The sequence below is a fragment of the Ochlerotatus camptorhynchus genome, unplaced genomic scaffold (assembly GCF_037179485.1).
Source record: "Ochlerotatus camptorhynchus isolate MF236.1 unplaced genomic scaffold, CSIRO-AGI_Acam_v1.1 ptg000266l, whole genome shotgun sequence".
In the NCBI taxonomy this organism is placed as follows: domain Eukaryota; kingdom Metazoa; phylum Arthropoda; class Insecta; order Diptera; family Culicidae; genus Ochlerotatus; species Ochlerotatus camptorhynchus.
In genome coordinates this window covers 3,095,450-3,119,655 of record NW_027040756.1, presented here as the reverse complement: position 1 = coordinate 3,119,655, position 24,206 = coordinate 3,095,450, and the positions used below count along the sequence as shown (strand labels likewise).

Sequence of the window (24,206 nt, the reverse complement as noted above, 5' to 3'; positions counted from 1 at the left end):
AAAAGTTTGGTAATTTTTTTAAGAGTGCATATTTTTTTAAATAGTTTCATCCATTGTCTGCAATATTGCACAAGACACCCAGCCAATCGGGCAAACAGTTTTCGAGTAAAATTTTTCTGAAGATAAGCTTGATATTTTTCTATATGCCATTTTTAAAAATAAGGCTGGATTCAAAATGGTGATATAAAGATGCAAAATGGCATTTCGCTCATAAGGAACGTTTCTGCAAAATTTCAACCTAATAAAAAAATACAAAAATAAACCGATTTGCGAATTTGTAGGGAATTGCTCAGTATCCAACTTGAAATTTGCAAAGATGACAGCATTTTTCATAAGATATTTCATTGAAAATATTCAAAACAATATCGAAGAAAGTAATTTTGTAATATTCAAGTTTCGACACTTTTTTGATTAATTTTTCCAAAATTACTTGATTGTTTACCGCGTATCTATTACATGAAAAGAAATTATTTTGGCCTATGAAGATGTCTCAGGCGTCATTTTGATTGGAAGTGAAGTTTTCGAGTTATGATTTGTTGAGAAATATCGAATTCGGCATTTTGAAGTTTTTTACGATATAAAAATGGCCGAATTTTTACTCAAATATGAATGATTGACCATAACAATCTACTTTGCAAAGTTGCATGAGAAGGGGATGAGCTAGAAATTCATCTTTAGCTTTTTTTTTTGCTATTTGGCTGGAAATATTCAAAACAAAAACAACATCGGTTATGCAATATTATAATGATTAAATGCTTCTTAATCCTTGAAAAAATGCTCTTTGCTTGCGTAGCTACTTAGATTTACTGTCCTACTCGTGTTTTTTTTTCTAGTCAGAGGAGCAGAGCGACGGGCAAACACCTGGAAGAAGCTTCTAAAAATAGATTCTAAACAAAAAGCTTCTAAAAGAAGCTTTCAGAAGTAGATTCTTAAGGAGATTCTAAAAGAAGCTTATTTTGAAATCTTATTCGGACGCTTGTCCGTCGCTCCGCTTCTCTGACTAAAAAAAAACACGATCAAGACAACAAATCTGAGTAGTTACGCAGTAAAAGAACATCTTTACCAGTGTTGGAAAAGTTCGCGATATTTCACGAAGTTCACCATGGGAAAAGTTCGTGAGTCATAGTGAGTTATCGCGAACTTTTCCATCACTGATCTTTACCTTTATCTTTTTTTATTAAAGAGACTTTAAGCCATCGGCTGGTTCATCTCTGATAAAAGAACATTTATCCAAGTTCCAAGGAACATGTCATCGTTTTGATAATACGTTTCCGTAGCTGCCGACGAGGTGAACAGTTGAAAGTATATTTAAATCAATCGGGAACATAACGCAAGAAGAGACTGGCATGGATCCCAATAGGAATTTAGCATGGTTACAAATCTCGATTACTTTTTCGATGGGACGTATCACCTTTTGTAAACAATGCATTTGACTGTCGATTTGACTGAACTGGTAGCTCGCTCACGCATGCTAACACTACCATCAGATAGGGGAAATTTTGGTGCAAGTATGCGTGGGCGAGCTACCGGTAACGCCAAACCGATGATCAAACGCATTGTTTACAAAAGCAGATACGTTCCTTCGAAAAACTAATCGAGAAATATCAGAAAGGGGAGAGTGAGAAAGATTGAACTCTCGATTGGTGCTGTTAATTCTCAAAATACAATTAAAAATATTTGACGACAATGAAAACAGTAACGGTTCACTGTCAAAGAGACTTCCCTCGAATGGATGGTTTCGATTGCCTAAAGGATCATATATTACAAAGTATAATAAGTATAATCTGAGGATAATCGGTGCTCCGGCCATCATTCCAATACAAAATAATCTTAGCCAGCACCAATCCCAGTCACATTGACCCATAATTAACCAAACATTTAGCCGACACGAACTCAACACTGAGCCGACACCGGCTTAAAATTAACCCAACACTGGTTTCGATGTTTATGAATTTGAAAGATAATCCCAACTAACAGTTTAAGCTGCAGATTATCTTATACAGCCAAAAAGCGGCTTATACAGCTAATGTTTGCTCGTATAAGCTAGTCTGCAGCTAAAATTGTTTGTTGAAATGTGACTAAATTGATGGTAGATGCGCTTCATTTGAAACCAATATGTCTTCATATGAACAGAAATGATTAACTGGCGTTCAATTGAATAATTTGTAAATATGGCAGCACAGCTCACAACGCTCCGCTCCGTAAGCAGAAACGGTAACGGTGTTATTCCATCAGTTTATGAAAGGTTGTAGAGAGCTCTTGAAATTGGCCGTATATTAGTATTCTGAACAATATGCACCAATTAATTGTGTGAACTTTCGAACTATCTCAGGACAATATTTTCATATTTATTGTATAAACTGTAACTGGAAATTAAAACGCAAATGAATGCTCAACACTTAAAAACTATTTGAAAAAGTAAAAATAATCGTAGAAGCAAAAACTAAATTGATTTGTGAAGCTATAATTTGATACCATATGACCGTTACACTCTTGACAAATACTCGAAATACTCCATCCTATGAGTTGACTTATTATACACATGAACAAAATGAATATGCGAACGATTCAAATAAACGTAAAACATGAAATAACAATGTTTCTTTTCTTGAATTAGTTGACTTAAACAAAAGCAATTCGAAGGATACAGCAATCAACGAAGTGGTTAACACAGTTCAGTAGAATTTCGCTATTCCACTGAATTAGTTCCAATCATCGTTTATCGTAGAATTACAATTCCACAATGTAAGACAGGCGTCGATTTCTTGGGACTATTTTGCGTACGGGAAGGAGTGTGCCAGCATAAATAACTGCTATCCTCTCCTTCTTCTATTTCTTCTTTTTGTGTGTGTGAGAATCAGAGCCGGATACCTAGCACGAATGGGCACGGGGCCAAACAGTAACCAAAGCGCGATCGTAACGATCGAGTAAAAAAGAAACAGAAACGGACGTTTTAAGCTCTAGTAGAATTCAACTGCAACTTTCGATTTTGGATCTCATTTTGACTTCATGTACAAATAGCCTAGGTTTAGCATAGGATTGAAATCGAATTGGAGGGTTTTAAGTGTTTGGCAAACTTCATATTCTTTTTCGTTTGTAAGTTGACAGATTGCAATTGTAAAAAGTAACAATTTTTGCTCTAATATGCGTGGCTGCGGCATACAGGCTGTGCAAGCAAAATGAAATGTTCTACTTCAAAAGTATTGGTTTTGTATAATATATAAAGGTGAAGAATACATATTTTTTTTTATTTGGTTTGAAGAATGGTATGGAGGAGAAAAAGAACGGCAACGGAAAATAAGATCCGAGGAAGGGAATGAACGTGAGATACTGAAAGGAAGAAAACAAAGAGAGAAAGAGATTTGAATGAAAGGGGAGGAAGAAAATACGGAAAATCATGACGAAGGAAGGAGAAAAGATGGATCGATGGAAGTAAGTAAGTAAGTAAGTAATAACAATGATAACTCGAATGTAAATCATTGGTGAATCGAAAAAGAAAGTGTCGAAAAAGAATCGGAAGAAGAAAGAATTGTGCTATATTTATAATGTTTGATATAGTTCGGTTGTACTTTTTTTTTTGTTACAAATCGGCTAAACTAGTTTATTAAATATTTAGAAAACTCATAAATGAAAAAGGAATGCAATCAAACTGTGCAGTAAAAATTAATATCTAGGTAATTTCAAAACGGAAATGAAAAGTTCTAGGAGGTTGCGTTCGGTTAGAAAGTGACTTTCTACGATATCATTTTCGATTTGATTTGCTTTTCATTTGCATTTTTTTTTGTTTGTTTTTAAATCTCAGCGGATCTCATCGATCGATAACTCGAAAAATCTAATCGACAGTTTCGAAGCAATTTGGTTTTGAAATTACGTGACCGCGTTTCGTTTCATTGTCGTTTCTCTCTGATTATTTTTTGTTGGTGTTAAGTTGGGTGCATCTTTCATATTTGCATAGAACCAACGCCGCGAGAATTGGAGGTTGGTTTTGGGGATATTGTGGACTTTTGGTTCAATCTATATAGAGACGTCATTTGATCGACTGATGTTAATGGCTCTGTGGCAACTGTGAGTTCAACGGGATTACAGATACAGAGGGGTATTCAAACGTTTTTTGTTGAGATGATTTGCGGATAGTTCAATCAATCTGAATCGATATCGCAAGGGTGATGAAGAATTTTCGTTTTTCCAGCCAAAAAAAAATGGTGTGTGAAACGGCCAAAAGGTGCTGAAAGCATTTTGGCGAGGCCTCAGATTCGAGATTGCTCATGGGAAAAGCGATGAAAAGGGGCAGCACAAAATTAAATGAAAACACAAAACCTTCATAAAGAAAACACTCTATTATCCGGTAACTCTAGAGGGATAGGACATGAAACGGGATAGTGAGGATTTATGAAATACAGGATTCAACAAAATTAGTGGTGTTCTCTGCAGTTATTTATCTGTCAGGATTTGTTTTTTTTTTTTTCATTGAGAAGTATGACAACTATATGGTTCGGAACTTAACTGATGTAATTGTTTGTTGAGGTGGCAAGCATGCACTTTTTAATTGTTATTTTCGAAATCAAGGACAATCAACTAAAAGCGAAAACCAAAACAACGAAACAAAGTCAAACCAACACCAAAAATGCTTGATAACGAAGAGAGTATGGAACGGAACGGTAAATCATCAAACTTATTTTGATGTTATTTCAACATATTCTTCTTGATTTTTGTTTGTTTTGTTTTCAAAATCCTAATTGCAGTTTTTTCAATACTATTTTTCTATTAAGCCTGGTATTTGTTTGCAGCTATGCAGGTGATAGCTCAAAATGCCTCGTCCAAATTGAGAGCTTATTTCTTGTTCGATTCTTTAAATCTAGCATTGTAAGCCTTCCGCTATCGTCAATTAGAGAGAACTAGCAAAATTTCATCCGCCATGGATCAATAAGTACAGATTGACAAGCCACAAAAATGAGCCGAGATACATGCCGCCAAGAAACCAATGCCTTATCGAAATATGTATATATTGCTTTGATCAAATCAAATAATTGAAGAAAAGAAATCATAAATCGTATGCGCGCGAAATCGATATGCGAAGTATGTGAACTATAAACGTGGTTTCAATTTGCTGCTTCTGTTAATTTTGTTAACACAATTCAAGTACTGTGGGTGGTCTGTAAAGTTTCCGAATGGTAGAAAGACAACAACAACTAATTTGGGTGAAATTCTGGTTTTTCTGCCGCCACAATACGAAATTTGTTTGTTTGTTTGTTTGTTTTTTTTTTCGACTGATGAAATGGAAGAAGCTTCTGTTCGGGCGTCTCTGGCCCCAGAATGCATGTACGGTAAAGTTTATAAGATTGCTTTCGGGTAGGCTTTTTCATTATCTGATGAAATAAATCAAAATAAATTTGCTGTTTACTGGTTTCGAGTGTGGAGAAGTGTGATAATTTTTCGACTGGGTACTATTTACGGGTGGTTCAATCTAGCGGAGCTATGCTGTTTTCTCGCCCAGTAAGGTTTGATTTGAACATAATTCAGAGTGTTTTGCACTGCCAATTTTTGAATTTGTATCTGTGAACAGTTGAAAAATCACGGGCAATGGGTTGTCAAAGTAATTCGATTGAAAAAATGCAATTCAATTTCTCTCATTTATCAGCTCAGTAAGTACCCACTTGAGTGATATACAGGACATGACATTTTTCATTAATTTAAGAAGGTAACAATTGTTATTTAACAGAAATTCAGTACCTTCAACACAAAATAACAACAATTATCAAACAGGATGAACACTGAACTTGGAGGATGGAACTTCTAATCAATCAGTTAAAAGTTGACCAAAAACCGATAAAATGACAGATGTACAAAAGACTGCGCCCGTCACTAATTAATGGACAACTGGATGAGCCATATAAAACCTGTTATCAAAGATTCGTTTATGTCTTTAGCAGTAATGATTACTACTCTCGTACCTTAGAATTCAGAGCATTAAAACAACCATTGGAATAAGGGGCAAATTACATCACGCAAAATTGAGGAAAAATGTATTGTTTGTCACATAATTTTGCACCTCCCCCTTCCCTTAGGGCATGACATAATAAATGTTTCTACCTTAAAACCCGCATTCGTGAAGTACGTTTGATTGAGCTATATTTCGCGTCTGTTATGACTCAAATTTATGTCAAAATTGACGCTCATATATGTCACTCTCAGAGCACCTAAATTAACATGATTTTTTTCTAGGTGTGTATGCTAGAAGTACCTGATTACTGAAAAGCTCCTGTCATGGTCTTCCTTAACCCTTTCGGGACATCCTTCATGTAAAATTAAGTATTCTCAAACCGGCACATAAGTAACTCGACGAACAGAACGTTTGATTGAATTGATTTTCTCGTTTCTTTAAACTGATTCTTATGTTAAAAGGGCCGCTTACATGCGTCGGTCTCAGGGAACCGAAGTTTATACGACTTTTTCGAAGTGTGTAGGTCACCATACAGTCTAATAGCACCATTTACAGTCTACGTCTTGGAGAATAGTTCATTCGGTGGTTCACTAGATCAATCACGTTTGATATAATGTTCGTAGTAGCGGAAGACTTCCAAGCTTATTCATAGTATCTTTGCGTATCATTTACGATCAAATCATCAATTACCAATCGTCTTGCAGTTGAGATCAAATGACCTCCTAAAAGATTTCAAATGTCCAGGATGGAAATTTAGCAGGAAAGTAGTCCTAGAACCGTTTTTATCTTTACGCGTTAGGGTGTTTTCGATAATGTTTTCCGACTTAAAATGTCCTTTTTTTGGTTGTTGTAACATTGGGGCGGTCCTCAAATTAACTGATATTCAAAAATTAACTTCCTTATTTTAGAAAAAAGCCACATGTTGTATAACTGAGTTACTTTCAAGAAACTTAGTACAAGGATCATGATCTCTCAATTAATGTTCTCATTTTAGAGTAATTTTTCAGAATTGACTTAGGGTGTTCCAACAAAATTCAAATTTAGCTCTAAATATATTTTCGGAATTGGTTGGAAATGCTATCTAACATCGAAGACTTCAAATCAAGAAGACTGGCAACTTTGCCAGAATCTAAGCGACAGATACAGTAGCGCTGTGCTTGAGTGGAGGTGGAAGCATCGCATAGAAAAATGAGCAAATACACAAACCTTTCTTCTGAGGATGTAATCTTTACTCTCAAATTATTTCGAAGCATTTACCGTTGAGCGGTCTTCGCTAATATGTAGCTTTAGTGTGATAATTTATTAGCTAGAGAAAGGTCTAAAGAGGGTAGGTAGATATTTCCCTTTACAGTACGGCAGTATGAAAATTGAATAGAAGTTGAAAATGAGCGACGGGTCATTAATCCGACAGTACTAGTCAAACGCACACTTCTTTACCTAGCTCATACAATGTATGAGGAGATTTGAAGTATTTCTTCAAATCTACAGGCAAAAAGTACGCGTTTGACTTGCTCTTATAGTTTCGACGGCTGTGGAACAGTGTGCGTTTGACTAGTACTATCGCATTAACTATAATTTTTTAAGAAACTTTAAAGACGGTCGAATGAAAATGTGAGTCATTATGGACAATCAATTATGCAAAATTTCATGCATATCGGTGAAGGTCGAGTTTTTCCGATATGTCATTTTGCGTGGAACTGGCTCAAATCAGCGAAATTCGGAAGAAACTTCCAGAGGAAGCCAGTAGAATTTCTGGGGAAGTCAGAAGATAATTCCGGGGACAGATGAAGAAGCTTCCGGAAAAAAGTCGGAAGAAACCTTCGTGCGAAGTCAGAAGAAGCTTCCTTGGGTAACTAGTGGAAACCGGTTTGGGAGACAAGCTCGCCAACAATTCCGATGGAAGTCATCCTCTCAGTCGTGCATAAACTAGTAGATCGTATTATTTCAGCTCGAGGACTATTTCGAGAACCTAGAATGTTTTCTCCATGGGATTAGATTGTAAGTACATTGTCGACATAAGCTTGTTTGGACATGTTCGTTGCTATAGACATAGTTGATCTAGTACAACACATGATCTGAACTCCAAGACGACTTGAAGATCTTATAGCATCATACAGACATGGAAGTGGATCATAAAGGATGCACATACATAGATTCCATTAAGCTGTAAGGATATGTTCTACTACTGGGAACGTTGTATCAGTCGTGGTTTAACTAGTGAATGACGATTCGAAGAACCTAGAACATCTAATGTAGAAAGGAAAAGGTTCGTAATTGATGCGCATAGACTCCATGAATTTGGTTAGACATGTTCGTTGCTAACGCATAGCCTCAGGCATGGGTGATCTAGTTGACCGTTCGACCTGAACTTCAAAAACGGTTTGGAAAACCTAGAACATTTTTTCCAGGCCTGTCATGGTAGTCACTCATGGTTACTTCATTGTAGGTACTTAAAAGAAGTTCCGAGGAGTGAAAGGAAAAACCAAGGATTTCGGGGAAGTTACATGAGGTAATAAGGGAAGTTCCGAGAAATTCTGTAAAATTTCGGGCACTTTAGCGAAGCTTCGAGATCTTTAACCCTTTGTCTGTACCTCTAAAATAAAGCTAAGTTCTTTGCAAAAATCTTTCAAAACGGGTATTGAATAAAATTTTAAATATGTCTCAACCAAGAGGCAGGCATATCAAGAAGACTTAAGCATGCAAACATGTCCGAGAAAAAATCTTTTTGATGAATAATCAAGATTGCAAAAATTGTCTGGGAGCATATTGACCCCAAGATACAGACAAAGATTTAAGGTGATTCCATCAGACAAACAAATTTAAGAGATCAAAATAAACTTCAGAGATATCCCCAGAACTTGAGGAAAAACGTAACAATTTTAAATAAGTTCTAAGAACGTCAGGAAAGCTAGGTCTTGAGATCTTCAGGGAAGTTCAGAGATCTAATGGACATTCTAAATAAATTCAGGGAAATGTGAAGGTTAATTTTTATAAATTCAAGGCATTGAAAATGTCGAAATACTTTCCAAAGAAAAAAAGAAAGTTCCGGGAATTTCAGGGAAGCCCAGGAACTCCTGAAAATATCAGAAATAGTTTAAGTACAACTCCATTTATTTAAGGGTAGTCACCAAGAACTTAAGAAGAGTTGCGGAATTTCAAGGTAGCTTCAAGAACATCAGGGAAGACCAAAAATCTTCAGGGTGGTTCTATTAACTTACATAAGTTCTGAAGCGTATTTTCGAAAACTTCAAAAATGTTCCGAGATCCTCAGAGATGTTCAAAGAACTTCAGAGATGGATTTTAGGCAGTTTCATTCAGTTAATTTTTCAGGTATGTTTAATGAGTACTTAGAGGAAAATCAAAGAACTGCAGATCAGTTCTATAATATATTTGCAGAAACTTTCTAGTAGCTCTGAGCAATTATAAATTATTCCACGAATATAAGGAATCTAACTAAACAATTTCAGGAAAATTTCTAGGTCCTCAGAGAAGTTCTATGAATATAAAGAAAATTTCTGGATCTTTAAAGAACTTGAGAGAACTTCAAGTTCAGTTTACTTCAAAAAAAATAGGGAACTTTAAAAAAGTTCTGAAAAGGTCAGGTAAATCTAGAGGTCTAGAGTACATAGATTTTTTTTTCTTTATTTAAGAGGTTTTCAGCCTAAAGGCTGGTTTGCCTATACCATGTTCAGAGATTTAAGTTCAAATAAATTTCTTATTTCGATAGTTTATCTCAATTTCATGAATGAACATTGCTGCCCTGAATTTATCGAAACTAATCTTTACATATCTATCTTAGCTCAGTCGATAAAAGCCCAGCTACAAAGAAAGACCATGCTGGAGGTGGCTGGGTTTGAATCACGGTTTGGTCTAGGAAGTTTTCGGGATGGAAAATTTCTCGACTTCGACTTAAAGTATGATTGTACTTGCCACACAATTATACTAATGCAAAAATGGTACAGGCATCGAAAGCTCCAATTAGTAAGTGTGGAAGTGCATCTATAGAACACTAAGTTGAGAGCACGCAATAAGCTTACATAGATACATGAAATGGAAGAAGAAGGAGATCTCAATACTTTCCAGAAATTCTGGATTATACTGAATTTATTAAAAATGCCGATTAGATCTCAGAGCATCCCTGAAGATCTCTAGACCTAACTTCCCTGAGGTTCTTGGAACTTCTTTAAAGTTTTTATGATTCTCCTCAAGTTCTCTGGATTTCTCTGAAAATTTCTTGACTTCCTCGAAGTTCTTACAAAATCTTCAAAGGAGACTGAAGCTGATGCAACCGCCTTAAAGATCTCGAAGATTCCCTGAAGAACCCTAAATTTAACAGAATTTCTTGGAGCTTCGCTTGCAGTCTGTTCATGAACTTCAAAAAAGCTTCGGAAACATCCGAAAAGTCTAGGATTTCGGGGAAGTTTAAACATCTTGAAGAATTAGCAATTTTGTTACGGTTTAAGAAAAAGTGCTGATTGCAGTTTTATCATCACCAAGGATTTGATACAGGGATCTTCGTGAGGGCAAGTAGTTTTATATCGTAACCGTTTTGTGCTGAACGAAAGACGGTAGAACTTTACCTTGAAATCCAAAGACCGAAATTCGGTTACAAAACATCGTAGACAGCACTGATTTTGCCTACGCAAAAAATTGATTTCAAACTATGCACATTGGCTCTATCAATCTGCTTGGGCACATATCGTTGCTGACGGCATCGTGGAAGTCCTGGTTGATCTAGTATTTAGATCAGGTAACTTTAGCTTTTGAAGAATTTGCAGAAACTTGAATATGTTATGGTCAAGGAAACTTATCCTGAATGATCAACATAGAATTTATAAATATAAATGTACACGTACCGATGCTAACGATCAGAGCTGGTAAATATCACGACCGTCATGTGATAATGAGAAAACAGGTCCTCACACTATCACGAGACGAAGCTACATATCATTAGCATTCTTGTCATTTGTCATGAATAATTCTCATGCGGTTTTGACATCAAAGTTTCTAACTGATTTAAATGAATTTAGGCAAGCAACAGTATATAATCGGTAGAGAGATTACATTTTTAAGATTTCCACGGTACAGGTAACAAAAAAAATCAATAAATGAGCTAGTAATTGCGATGTTCACAACACTGTCACGCTCTGTCATGACAAAAAATTCGATGAGATTTTGAAGAAAATCTCTATCACCGTTTTCTCATTCGATGATGGTGACAGAAGTATCTCTGTAAATATCACGTGAGATCTTTCATTGAAAATGACATTTGCCAGCCATGCTAACGATATCGCCCCTGTCCAGATTCATCTAGAAAATTACAAGGACTGAATTCCAGGATGGTTTGGAGAACTTAAAACGTCCGGTAAAAATTAGTATTGCTTTATAAGCGATGCGTCATAGATCTATGAACCTGGTTGGATATATTTTAATAGTGGAATGTCATCGATTGACAATATTTCAATTGAATTTGCATTTGTCAAAATATACGGAAAAACCATACATAAACATGACAAAGAAATGGAGCTGAAATGACCTGAAGTCTAAAATATTCTAGATTACATAAAGCTTGTTGAGTAATGCCTTAAGTATTATGGAGCAAAGTCCAAAAGAATTGATCAACTTCAGAGGCTTACAAAGGACTTGAGGGTACTCTAGACATTAGACTGATGCAAAAATTGACTTTTTCGCTCCACAGTGCTTAAATGGTTTCAAATCGGGTCCTGATTAGCCTCCCAAAGTTACAACTCATTTGGTTAGAAACAGACTTCGCACAAGCCATTTGAAGTTTACATTTTTTATACAACTTTTTGTTCATTGCCTTCTAGCCTTTTTCCATATCGAGCTGCCAAACAGTTCGATAGCTATTCTTATAGAAAATTTCCTCAACTACAACTTTGCTCAAGATCGTTTCCATGTTAAACGAGACAGGAAAAAGTTATTAATTATTTAAGAGATTGGTAAACTTATGACATGATCGAACAGCTGCTTTGTAGGCAACACTGTATTTTGCAGTGTGACATAGTAGCCATGATATTTGTGTCCTATTCAACGCCCCAGAAACACCAATGTTGCCTGCTCAGCAGTTGATTGAGCATGATCATAAGACATCAACGCATTGAACCATTGATAACTTTCGATCCTTGCATTTAATCAAAAAGTGGTCTGGAGCAAAGTTGTAGCTGGGAAAATTTCCTACAAGTACAGTTGAAAGTTTTTGAAGCAGTCCGATATGGTGAATTATTAGATAGACATGAACAAAAATCTTGGTTTTACCATAGTAATTCCCATACAAACTTCAAATGGTTTGTGCCATCTCAGTTTCTCACCAAATGGGTTCAAATTTTGAGAGGTTAGTCAGGATCCGATTTGGAATCGTTTAAGTATTGTGGAGCGAAAATTTCAAATTTTGCATCACTCTACTAGACATCCTATGGATTAACTACAGATGCCTGTCGAGTTTAGAAACAGTTTAAATAGTTCCGATCCATGTATGGATCTAGATTGGACAATCAACTTCAGATAACTGCAGAGGGTTCATGAATTAACTTCAAAGGATTTATAAGTCAATTCTGGAGTACCTAGTCAATTTCAGATACCTTACCAAGAAATTATGGAGTTCTATAAGAAATCTTCTGATTCATTTCCAAAGGTGTTACGGGTTGTGATATTATTAGTGAATTTGAGAGACCAACAGATCTTCAGTGATTTTATGGGTTAACATGAGCCTTTTGACTCCGAACTTTGAAGGACTGGCATGATAAATTCAAAGGCCGTATCAGTCCAATGAAATATGAAGATTTTCATCTTCATCTTCGAAAATCAACTTCAAAGACATCGTGTTTTGTTAATCAAGTCCAGAAATTTTATAGACTAACTCCGAATATTGTCATTTCCGTGAACCGTACCCAATAATATGATTTATAGAAATGACAAAAGGATATTTTGCTACGCGGAAACATCTATCGCGTAGAAAAAGAATCTAGTTAATCGCCCAGTATTTAGCTCTTCTCTTCAGCTTCTAATATGTTTCTTGTACATGCATCATAAATATTTGTTCATTTGTGTATAGCTCGGATAACGTAAAATTTTATTTGCTTTCTGTAAAATTGTATCGCTTTAAAATTGTACAGATGATGTTTCCCTATACTGTCTTTCTTAATTGGAATTAATCGGTTGAATTGATTAATCAATTATTACGTGTTCATCACTGGATGTCAATTACAATCAATGAGAAATATAATCGATTAGTAAATAATCGGTTAATTAGAAAAATCGGACATCCCTTAAAAAAACAGTAACACAAATTCACATTTTAGTAATTGGAATGATGTCTGAGACAAAGTTGTGCAGGAAAATAAATAGCATTTTCAGGAAAAATATTCCTGGGAATTTTAAGTAAAACATCCAAAAATACGTTAAAAACCTCAATAAATAAAATGGCCTCTTTGAATATTTTATTAATATTTATTTATTTAAAACCATTTTTTTAAATCCTACCTTTAGTAGATAAAAAAAATAATAATATGCAATGTGGCCACATGAACAATTACGTAAATCATGTAGCAAAATCAGTGTTGAGAAAATATCAAAAAATCAAATCTCAATCTCTCCCATGATCACGCTTGATTTTGGTGGACAAATATCAACAAGCGAACAGCAGCGGATATCAAGCTGACAAAACTCAACAGCCACGATTATCACCAACCTGTGGTGAGTTTGAGTTTCAAGCTTTTTGCTTTACACTTGAACGCGACCCGAAACTTCTATCACCACTGGTAGCAGAAACGTCGTGTCTGATGGGTGGTGAAGAGTAAAGAGCGGTAGCATACTATTCTATCTCTTTCTAATAAAACGATGTGCAACAGAATCAACTATCGGCTGCAATTTCACATGTGATGAGTAGTCTCGCAGTATCAAAGGAGTTTATAAAATGCTTGTTCGATGAGTAACTTGCGAGTTTTATGTCTTTTTGTCTGTGATGTTGCCTTCAGTGAGCAAAATCATAATTTACTAAGTATTTCCTGCGAAGACCATAAACAAATCAGTTCACAATGATACGAAGCTGAAATGTTTTGAAAAACTTCTGCTGATTTTGTAAAATATTGCTAAGGATATTCAACAATGTTCAAACAAGTTGCTATTAACAGAGCACCAAACTTTGCTGACTCATCGTTGACTACTCTAGTAAATACTTTCTGGGTGACGCGGTAGAAATCTAAATGATTCTTTCAATTTCTCTAAGAAAAATTGAAACGTCATTTTCCCCATCTGCCTACATAACCTGGTAACAGATGGCATTCGAGACCCAATTCAATACAGATTTCAGTGATTGTGGTTACAAAAGCAAGTGAATTCGCACAGAATTCGTAATTTTTCTGATCAAATCGTGCAATACAATTCTTTCTATAACTCTAAATACTTGTGTTCATCAAACTTGGCGAGAAAACCAGGATAGCTCTAAGTAAACGGGAAACATTGGAAAACTGTTCGTGGCTAAGTCCCAATTCAATCAAACAATCGAAACCAAGAGAAAGGAGTGCGGCTGTGAGTGTCTATTTGAATCAATATTCAACTTTTGGAATGATTAAACTAGACAGTACAACTGGTAAATGCTATGGTATTCGAGAAAGAAAAAGAAAAAAACTAAAAACGAAAAATTCAATGAAAACAACAGCTTGTAACTGTGGAACCAATCAGTTAATAAACCATAATGGGAAAATAACAATGTATGTAAAACATTGGACAGAGTTTTCCAAAACTAATAGCATAAATAAAAACAAATTTTAAAAATAAAAAAAACATGAATGAAAACTTAAAATCAATCAGACACGAATCGAACGTAATGTCAAACAATGATGTAAAATCCAAAATGAAGAACGAAAACGGAACAGAAAAGAAAAAAAAACTGGAAACAATAGGTACGCCCGTGTACCTTCTTCGAGCGTCCTTCGTGTATTTGCCGCCATACTTATTTCGTTGCGCCGCTAATTCTGTGATCTCCGGAATCCAACTGGCAAACACCGCCTAAAGTGGGGTAGAAGGAGGAAGAGCATTGCCAAGCAGAAAACATTTGAATATAGATTGGGATTTTCGTGATTGGACATTTGGTGGTTTGGTGTCATTTGCTAACAAACTACGAGATAGGATGTCGAGTTCCTTTTATTTTCTCTCTTGTATTTGATTCAGCTGGGGCAAAGTCTCTTTCTGTTTGCATTGCCGGTGTGCTGGTTTGATCTAACTTTTTTGTTTTATATGACACAACCGCAAAATCGCGTGCCCATCGACTCAGAAACTGGCCAACAGTTATTCGATTTTCTTTTTGCTACGTTCGTCGCTGTTGTATGATAATTTTTTTGTCGGTTTTTCGTTAATGTATCCGGTTCTTATAATTATTTTATCAACTCTTCCTGGGTGTTAATCAAAAGATATAAATAACTAGATTATACTCAAATGGGTAATTTGTAAGACAGACTTTCAAATAACTACTACCATGGACAGAAAGAGTACTCAAAACAGATTAAAAAAAAATCCGATAACCGAAACAAAAACAAAACACATCGAAAAAGAGAACGAAAACCAAAGTCAGCGCAAAAAAGTGACATTATCCAAAATCTCCTGAATTCAAAACTCGAGACAACGTATCTAGGGGGACTATATGTAGGGGTTATAAAAACGGTTCGAAAACAGGATGTAGAAAAGAAAAACGTAACCTACAGGCAAAACATGTTAAGAAAAAACTTGAAACAACAGAGCATTCGCATCATCATCGTTGTGAATATATTCACTAAGGACCAGCATAACACGCTTTCGCTTTGCGATCTGCATCAAAACTGCAACCATTAAAAAGAAAGGGCGCGTAGAATCATCGGATCTAGAACTAAGATGGGTTTATTCATTTCTTAAACAAAATTGAAATGTGATATTTTAAAACAGTGAAGGGAAAATGAATCATTGAAATATTTACACAACAGTATTTCCAGCTGCTAGAGTATGTGTGTGTGTGTGTATGTGAATGTATAATGTACTGATGGGTATGGATAGAAAAGAAGAACCCCGGTATGAGAATATTTGGTTATGGGTTGATCATGTGTTGTTATATCTACATTTTAGTTTATTGAAACATTAATTTATTTTTCCATCGATGCATCCTTGTTCCGAGTTATAGAACATCAGTGAAGCTGTCTCTACACACTCTAGTAAAATATGTTTTAAGTAGTACCGACAAGTAGCCAGTGCTCCATTCACCGTATTTTTTCAAGTAAGCTCTATTACTCTTTCGAAATAAAGCAAAAATACTACCTTTATACCGGACATGAACAAAAGAGTTCTCTTTTGATCGCGTCTGGTATAAATGTAGTATTTCACACTATTTAGCAAAAGTTCAAGAACTTATTTAAAAAAAAAACATGGTGAATGCAGCACCCTCAGTGACTGACTACTTGACGGTATATTTTTTATGTAACAAGATTAAAAATCGTTAGAGAATTTGGACTTTTTGTAACACCAATCAGAAGCTAAGCTTTAGTAGATCACTTCGTTTTCTAACTTGAACTTCGGATTCCAAATTCATTGAGACAAACCGAGTGCCGAATGGGAACGGGTGAATTTGTTGAATTGTGCTGTGTGAAAGTAGTGTCTTAACGATACAATCGCTTGCCTTTGTCATGTAAATCAATGTAGGATAAAAAATTTAAATTTCAAATAATTCAAGCGTCACTTTTCAAATCGACGTATCTGATTTTGTAAACAATAACTTCAGTCGACAGTTTGTGGCATCAGCTACCTGATGGTGGTGTAAGTTTGCGTAGGTGAGCTAGCAGTCAACACAACACGTCGATTGAAGTGCTTGTTTACAAAATCAGATACGTCGATTTGAACAATAACGCTTGAATTATTCACTTCACACAGTTTTGTACAGTTGGTAGGAAAGTTAAAAAAAATTGATTTGAAAATTATTTCAATCAAACGCACAGGATAGCCACAATCGGACACATTTCAATAGTTGTGGAGAATTAACTTAGAACTTGGTTTTATACGTATATATTAGAGCTACATAATTATGCGTACACTTTTCAGTACATTATTGGATTATCCGGGATTTTGGGACATCCATGTATCACACGAATTCTCTCTCATAGCGGAACGATTCACGATTCAAAATTTAAGGAAAACTCTCTTCCAGCAAACAAAACCGGAATTCAGACTCGACCCACTTTGATTTCCTTGAAACTTAGCATAGTTATTCACGATGATCAGAGATTTTATGCCTCAGAAAATCCCGACGGCACCGACTGGGATTGAACCCAGGCCTTTTTGGATGAGAGGCACTGCTGATCTTCTCAAAAGTTCTCTTAAATCTTTGAAGTCAAGGAAGTGAACTTCAGGGAACACCTAGAATAATGCATGGGAAATCTAGACAAGATCAGGAAACTTTTAGAGAAGCGCACAAAACATCTCCAGAAGCTCTAAAAATATATAGAGAATTGTTTGTTCTTTATTTTATTTTTTCTAGGTGCTCCTTGAACTTCTGTAGACATTTTCTGAATTTCATTGGATTTTACAAAAATCTCAGAAGGTCAGCAAATTTCAGAGATACCAGAGATGTACCCCCAAAAAAAATAGTGATGATCTTGTAAGTAATCGTATAAGGTTCAAGAAAAGTTGAGGTAATTTAAAAAAAAAATGATCCTCAGGACATTTTTGGGAAGTTCAGAAATGTTCAAAGAACTTCACAAATAATCACAAAAGAGAAATACATAAAAAAAATGCGGGAACTGAGTAACGTGTACTCAAATGTCAGTAACGCTTAATCCGTGCATGAATAACTCCGATTTTTTCCAAAATATGTTTCAATCAGTTGGTAGGGAGCATAATAAAATTCTAGGTAGCCTAGATACAGTATTATGATGGTGGAAGCGGTGGCTTTGATCCATGGTCGAATCTTACTAGTTGGAAAACTACAAAGATGTTGAATGAACGACGGAAATCTTAGACAACATCGGGAAGGTTTCGCACAGGGGTTGAAACAGTCGACGATTTTTACTACACTCGCTTCGTTGTTATGCGCGACAGTATGTTTGTATTCGTGCACTCATGCTCTACCGCCATCTCTCTCACACAACACAAACGGTAGAATAACATTCGAGCAAATAGAACATTATCAAATAACTATCATATGACATGTGTGATTTCGTTCTAATTCCTAAATTTGGTGTAAATTAAACCATTTCTGATCAGAAATGTTATTGTTCAGACATCATTGCTTTTTATTTTTATAATTCACATAAAGCACAACATCCACAGTTCTTATTATGAGAAAAACTAAAATACATACATTCGTGACGGTCTACGGTGACAGTGTCGTATGACAGAGCCTTTCATATGACATTTTAGTTTGGTACTGTACTATAATAGCTTGTTTTGCAAGTGTCGGAGCCAAAGGCAGTCGATTGTCACAGAAAATGTGTCGACTACCGTGACCGCTTACAAGACTGGTTTCGCAACTTAAGGAAAGCTCTCGGAACTAAATTCCAAGTAATTTCCCAAAGGGTCGAGTCGAGTCCGTCGTACTGTGAATCTCACGCAAAAGGTCACGAGCTCAAATCTTATCCCCGGACAAGTAGCTATGAACCTCTATAAAGTTTGCCAAACATCCACTCTATGTTGAAAACTATCTTTTGAAAGATATTCAAAATTGTAAGAGCAACTGTAGGAAGTCGATTCAAATTGACGGAATTATACCAACTGTTTCTCAAAAACGGCATTTATTTCTTTTATTTTCATCAAAATTTAATAACGTAGGTATGCATGAAAAAAATTGACTGATTTTAGTGATTTTCCATGCAATTACCCTGCCACCTGGTGGTAAATCCACGTATACATCACAAATCATAGCAACCCTGTTGTGTACAGCGTTATCAGTTTATTTTCAGCAGCCATGGCAAAAACAGTCAAGCAATCAGTGCTGTAAATTTTCATATCATTCGATTGAAGATGAACCACTACAACCATTCAATCAATTCTGTGTAAACGAATTCTCACATGACCATAATTTGAAGAGCCCCTTTCTCATTCGAAGCTCATTGTCACTGTCAATTGAGTCACTCAGTATCATTTGATATAAGACAGTGGAGTATGGAAGAAATCCAGCAAAATGGTCCCGAACAGACAAGTCGACCCGATGTCGGATCAATGTAAGGCTAATTTAAGGTCGATGTCGACCCAATGTCGTGTTGTTGTCGGGTCAATTTTGAGTTTATGTCGGGTCAACATCGGGTTGGGGTTTGATAGAAGTCAGGTTGGTGTCGGGTTGGCTTAGCTTTTTCGCCGGAATGTCGACCAGAGCTCCGTTTGTGTGTAGGTTACACTCAATTGAATGATATATAGCGTTTCTCAAATGAGAATGATCCATGCCTTCGTCAAATGACTAAGCAACTGATATCTCCCATTTGGAGAAGGTCCCGTTTGATAGTGAATAGCTACTTTTCTCATTTTCATCAAAAATGTTCAAAAGATTTTGAGAATTTACAGCACTGCAAGCACGGTGTACCCCCATGTTTGTCTTTTTCATCAGAGTGTCGCCTAGTTCGAGATCAAGAGCACATTGCTCTCCAAACCTTGTGTTCACAATCCCTACCCTGCCATCCATTTGTTACAATTTGTTACCCCTAACCTCGAGATAGCCGCGAGTAATCGGCCCCCGCTTTACTAACGTTAGTTTTAAGTAATTTTGTTATCTAAACAATGAATATCGGCTCCGCAAAGCTACAGCAAATGAGCCTGGAAAAATAAACGAATTATTAAAAAAAAAAAAAAAAGCACTGCAAGCAATTACGCTCGAAGGTTTGTTCGTTCTGCCAGCTCCACCTCAGAGCGAAGAAGTTGAACATTGTGAGGCACTTCGTGTCCGCCGGATATAGCCGATCCAGCATTTATAACATCCTCTCCCTTATGGAGAAAGGCGAGAGCGTCGAGCGGAAGCCTGGCTCCGGTTGCCCGACGGTGCTGTACGACCGTGAAGTGCAGCAGTAGCTGAAGAGGAAGACCGAGGGCAAGGTGGCCTCATCGTTCCGCGCCTTGAGCTGGGAGGTCGGAGCAACCGGCCCAACGGTGAAGAAGTACCTGGACAAGCTGGACATTGTTATGCGGAAGCGTGTCGGCGCAGCAGGTAATCACCGAGACGGAGCAACTGAAGGTGCTGGCGAAAAACATCTTTCCGGCGAAGCACGACGTCTTGGCCTACCCTCCCAACGTTCCCCAACTGCGACCGATAGAATTTTTTTTCGGTGAACCTCAAACGGAGGCTCTATTCCAATAATTTCGTGGCCAAAACGGAGGAACAGCTGATCGTAAAGGCTACGAAAGAGTTGAAGAACATGCCGACATCAATCTTTTCATCGGCCATGGCTAAGGTTCAGGCCGAATACCGTCGAATCATTATTGTAGAAGGCTTAATAAACGTAGGATTTATGGAAATTTTGTTCCATTGAATTACCTGCTGAAGTTTTTTGTTTTCAACGCCATCCGAAATTAGTCCATTTTTAATGCATATGTTATCGTGGACCCACGGTAATCTAACCGTTTTTTATCTGAAAATCTTGCACGGTATGCGCTGATTTTCTGAAATCCACTAAATTAGAATCAAGCAAACACTTATTGATGAATTTACGCAAAGGTAAAACTCGCCATGCGACACCTAGCTTTCAGATTTGCATTTACAAAACTGATGATGTAGGTACTAAAAAATATTCCATACGATTTGACAGGTAACAAAACATCATTATCATGTTCCCATTATTTCCATCTGGCGTAACGTAAATTCATCAATTGATCATTTTAGATGGTCAAGTTTTGAACCCATCACAGCATGCTTTTGGCGCTACTGTATATGGACGATGAAATGTTAAATACTGTGGTAGCCACAGCACAGTTCTGTCAAAACCTTTGCTTTTTCATTGATCCATTGCAAATTCGTCTATAATCGAGGCTGGAACGAGTTCCAACCCAGTGCGAAACCGAACTTTTTGTCAGTGTGAACCTCAACCTGAGCTCGATTTTAAAAACAAACGAGCATACTGACGTTTGTCAGAAAACAAGCAGACCCAATCTTGATACCCGATCCAAGTTTGAACTGAATAATAAACAAATTCGCTATAAGTTTGCCTGCCTTTCACCCTGCGTAAAGCTGGGTTTAGACAGGGCAAGTCAATTGATCAAGTCAGTTGAATTCAACTGACTTGAAAGCGATTTGAACGTGTAAACCATGCCATTCAACTGACTTGATCAACGCACTTGAATCGAAAAAAGTTGAACCAGGCTCAACTTTTCAAACCAATTGAATTCAACTGTGTTGATCATTTGAATTGCCTAGTCTAAAGCCTGCGTAAGTGTAAAGCTGGGTTTTAGACTAGACAAGTCAAATGATCAGTTGAATTCAATTGGCTTGAAAAGTTGAGCCTGGTTCAACTTTTTTCAATTCAAGTGAGTTGATCAAGTCAGTTGAATGGCATGGTTTACACGTTCAATTCGCGTTCAAGTCAGTTGAATTCAACAGACTTGATCAATTGACTTGCCCTGTCTAAACCCAGCTTAAAGCAGCGAAGAAGAGAAGAAAGATACACCCAGAAATAACAAAAACTAAATTAGTCCGCATCGTGCTCTCGTGTCGAGCGGATCTATTTGCTTTTCGCTGAAGGAAGTGTTACTGCTATCTTAAGCTACAGCAAATTTAAACAGCAGTTCTCAGTGCTAAATATTACCTGAAAATTTTCAACCTTGTTTGACTCTTATTCCTTTTCGATTCCTACTCGTGGTAATCCTGCTTGGACATCGACTAGGAAAATTCCACTGCGATCCTTTTGAAATTTATATTAAATTGCTCGGAAGTCGATTTGGAGAAACCGCCATGGCGTCTATGCGCAAAAAAAGGGCAATCTTTTGATCGCTCTTCTGAAGAAATTCATTCGAGCAATTAATTTGATATGAGAATGATTCATATTCGAATAAACATTCCCGGCTTAATGCAAGAAAGGAAAAGTTCCCCCTTCCCCAAGTTTTGACTTCAAATTGGCCGTCGCGGTTAATGACGTGTATTGGCTGAAATCTTGGACGGATTCAAACGGCTTCTCTTTTTTTTTATCTTTATTAAGGAGACTTTCAGCCGTTGGCTGGCTCGTCTCCGAATAAACGGCTTCTCCAGTATCTTACTGAGAAGCAACACATTTTTTTGCTTACGACACCAAAACATTGCCACATGCCTGCTAAATGCTGGCTTCGGTTCTGATCACCATCCAGTAACTTTAGAAATATTTCAAGAAATAATTTCTAATTCCAACAACTCTACTTTCAATTACCATCGAGCTGATTGACATAATCCCAAGCCTTCCTCAAAGTACCAAGGCTGCAAAATTCGTGCGGGTTTATAATTGACATGGCTGGTTCTCAGCAATGCGATGACCCATCGTTGTGATTCAGTCACCAATCGAAAGATAGGTACGGCTATTTAATTTTATTTTGAATAAATAGAAACCCAAGTGGACGTGTGGTTGGCTAGCCGGAACGGAAAACCCGGAAAAGTCCCGAGCAAAATGCGTGTCGATTCATGTTGACATAACTGGTTCTCGGCAATTTGCTTACCACATCTTAAGATTGAGCCACTACTTGAAAGGTATAACTATCTACTTTCAACCGGAACAGACAAGGAACCGATTGGCGTTTTGGGTGGCCAATCGGAACGATAAAACCCGTGAAAAGTGTCTCTGTGGAAATTCGGATTCCGGAGACCTTTCAAGTAGTGGCTCAATCTTAAGATGTGGTTAGCAAATTGCCGAGAACCATTTATGTCAACATGAATCGACACGCATTTTGCTCGGGACTTTTCCGGGTTTTTCCGTTCCGGCTGGCCAACCACAGGTCCAATTGAATGTCTACTTGTTGCAAGCAAAAGTAGATTACCTTTTGAATGATGGGTGAATCATAACGATTGGTCATTGCATTGCTGAGAACCAGCCATGTCAATATGCATCGACACGCATTTTGCAGCCTTGGGGTTGTGTCAGTTTTATGCTCTTGAATCTCTGACTACTTCCACAGTTGAAGCAAGAGCTGCCTCAGTACCAAAATGCGAGGTTAAATTCGATTCAATTACAATAGAAAACGTTCTTATGCTCTTGATCGTCTGAAAAATGTCCGTAGGAGGCAATATTAAAGAACAGGCGATTCTGCCATGGAAGTTATCGGGATTTTCAAAAAAAAAAGTCATTCTCTGCCCTGAGGAACAAAACTTTTGAAAAAAAAAAACGTTTCGAAATTAGAGCTGAGCTCCAAACCCTTTTACATGCTTACAAATATTTTGAAAAAAAAACCTCTAAATCTTATTCTAGTACTTAAAGAAAGTTGTAAAATTTTGATCCAAAATTCGGAAAAAGCTCAGAAACTTGCAAGCAATTCGATAATTCCCACAATTTCAGTTTGGGTCTTACTAGTTCTATTAAAAATCAGGTTGCTCGGGGCTGTCTGAATATTTTCGCTTGGAAAATATTTTTGATGATTCCTAGGGGACTGATTTGGACGAAGTAAGATCTATAACTAAAAAGTTTCAAAATATGAAAACTTCAGGTGAATTTTCTCTATCACCATAAAAAACTCTTAGAGAGTAACTTGTCTTTCTTGGTAAAATTATTTAACAGATATTTCCATTTGGCATACTTTTCTGATAAATAGAAATATGCAAAGTTGTCTCAATGCTGAAACTGGATGAAAATCCAGCTGAAGCTTCTAGCTACCGTTCAATAAGTTTGCTTTCTTCAATAAATAAACTTTTTGAAAAAAATAATTTTGAATAGACGGACGCTTGATTCAATTTTTGCCATGGGTATTCAACTACTCATCAACTCTTAAGAGTTATCAATTCAATTAATTCAAACAAATCTGAAGGCTGCTCAACTGGATCATTCGACAAAGTTTGGCATGAAGATTTGATTGCTGAATTGCGATAGTCTAACTTTCCACTTCATGCTATGAAAATATTTCAAAATTATTTAACTGACAGAAATCTGCAGGTAAAATATTAGAATTCCAAATCTGATCGACTTCCTGTTAGAGCTGGAGTTGCTCAGGGTAGTATTCTTGGGCCTTTTTTTTTTCCTTTGGTTTGTTTTTTCCGTCGATCTTGTTTTCCGTGCTGAGCACCAATGCTACCGACGTGCCAGGAAGGCAGCTCCCACATCTGGACCCTACCTATCGACCCATCAACTCATGAACC

The 24,206-nt window shown here is 36.7% G+C and overlaps 1 protein-coding gene across 19 annotated transcripts in view; it reads right to left on the bottom strand.

The window, feature by feature from the left end:
• The window catches only part of slo (calcium-activated potassium channel slo), a 265,894-nt gene that overhangs the window by 159,404 nt on the left and 82,284 nt on the right, over nt 1-24,206 (bottom strand). For 7 of the 19 annotated variants that reach the window (XM_065227078.1, XM_065227089.1, XM_065227076.1 and 4 more), the window contains exon 7: nt 14,877-14,968. The exons of the other annotated variants lie outside the window; for them this stretch is intronic. In XM_065227078.1, coding sequence (XP_065083150.1) covers nt 14,877-14,968 — 92 coding nt within the window. The remainder of the gene's footprint in view (nt 1-14,876; nt 14,969-24,206) is intronic. 19 annotated transcript variants of the gene reach the window in all.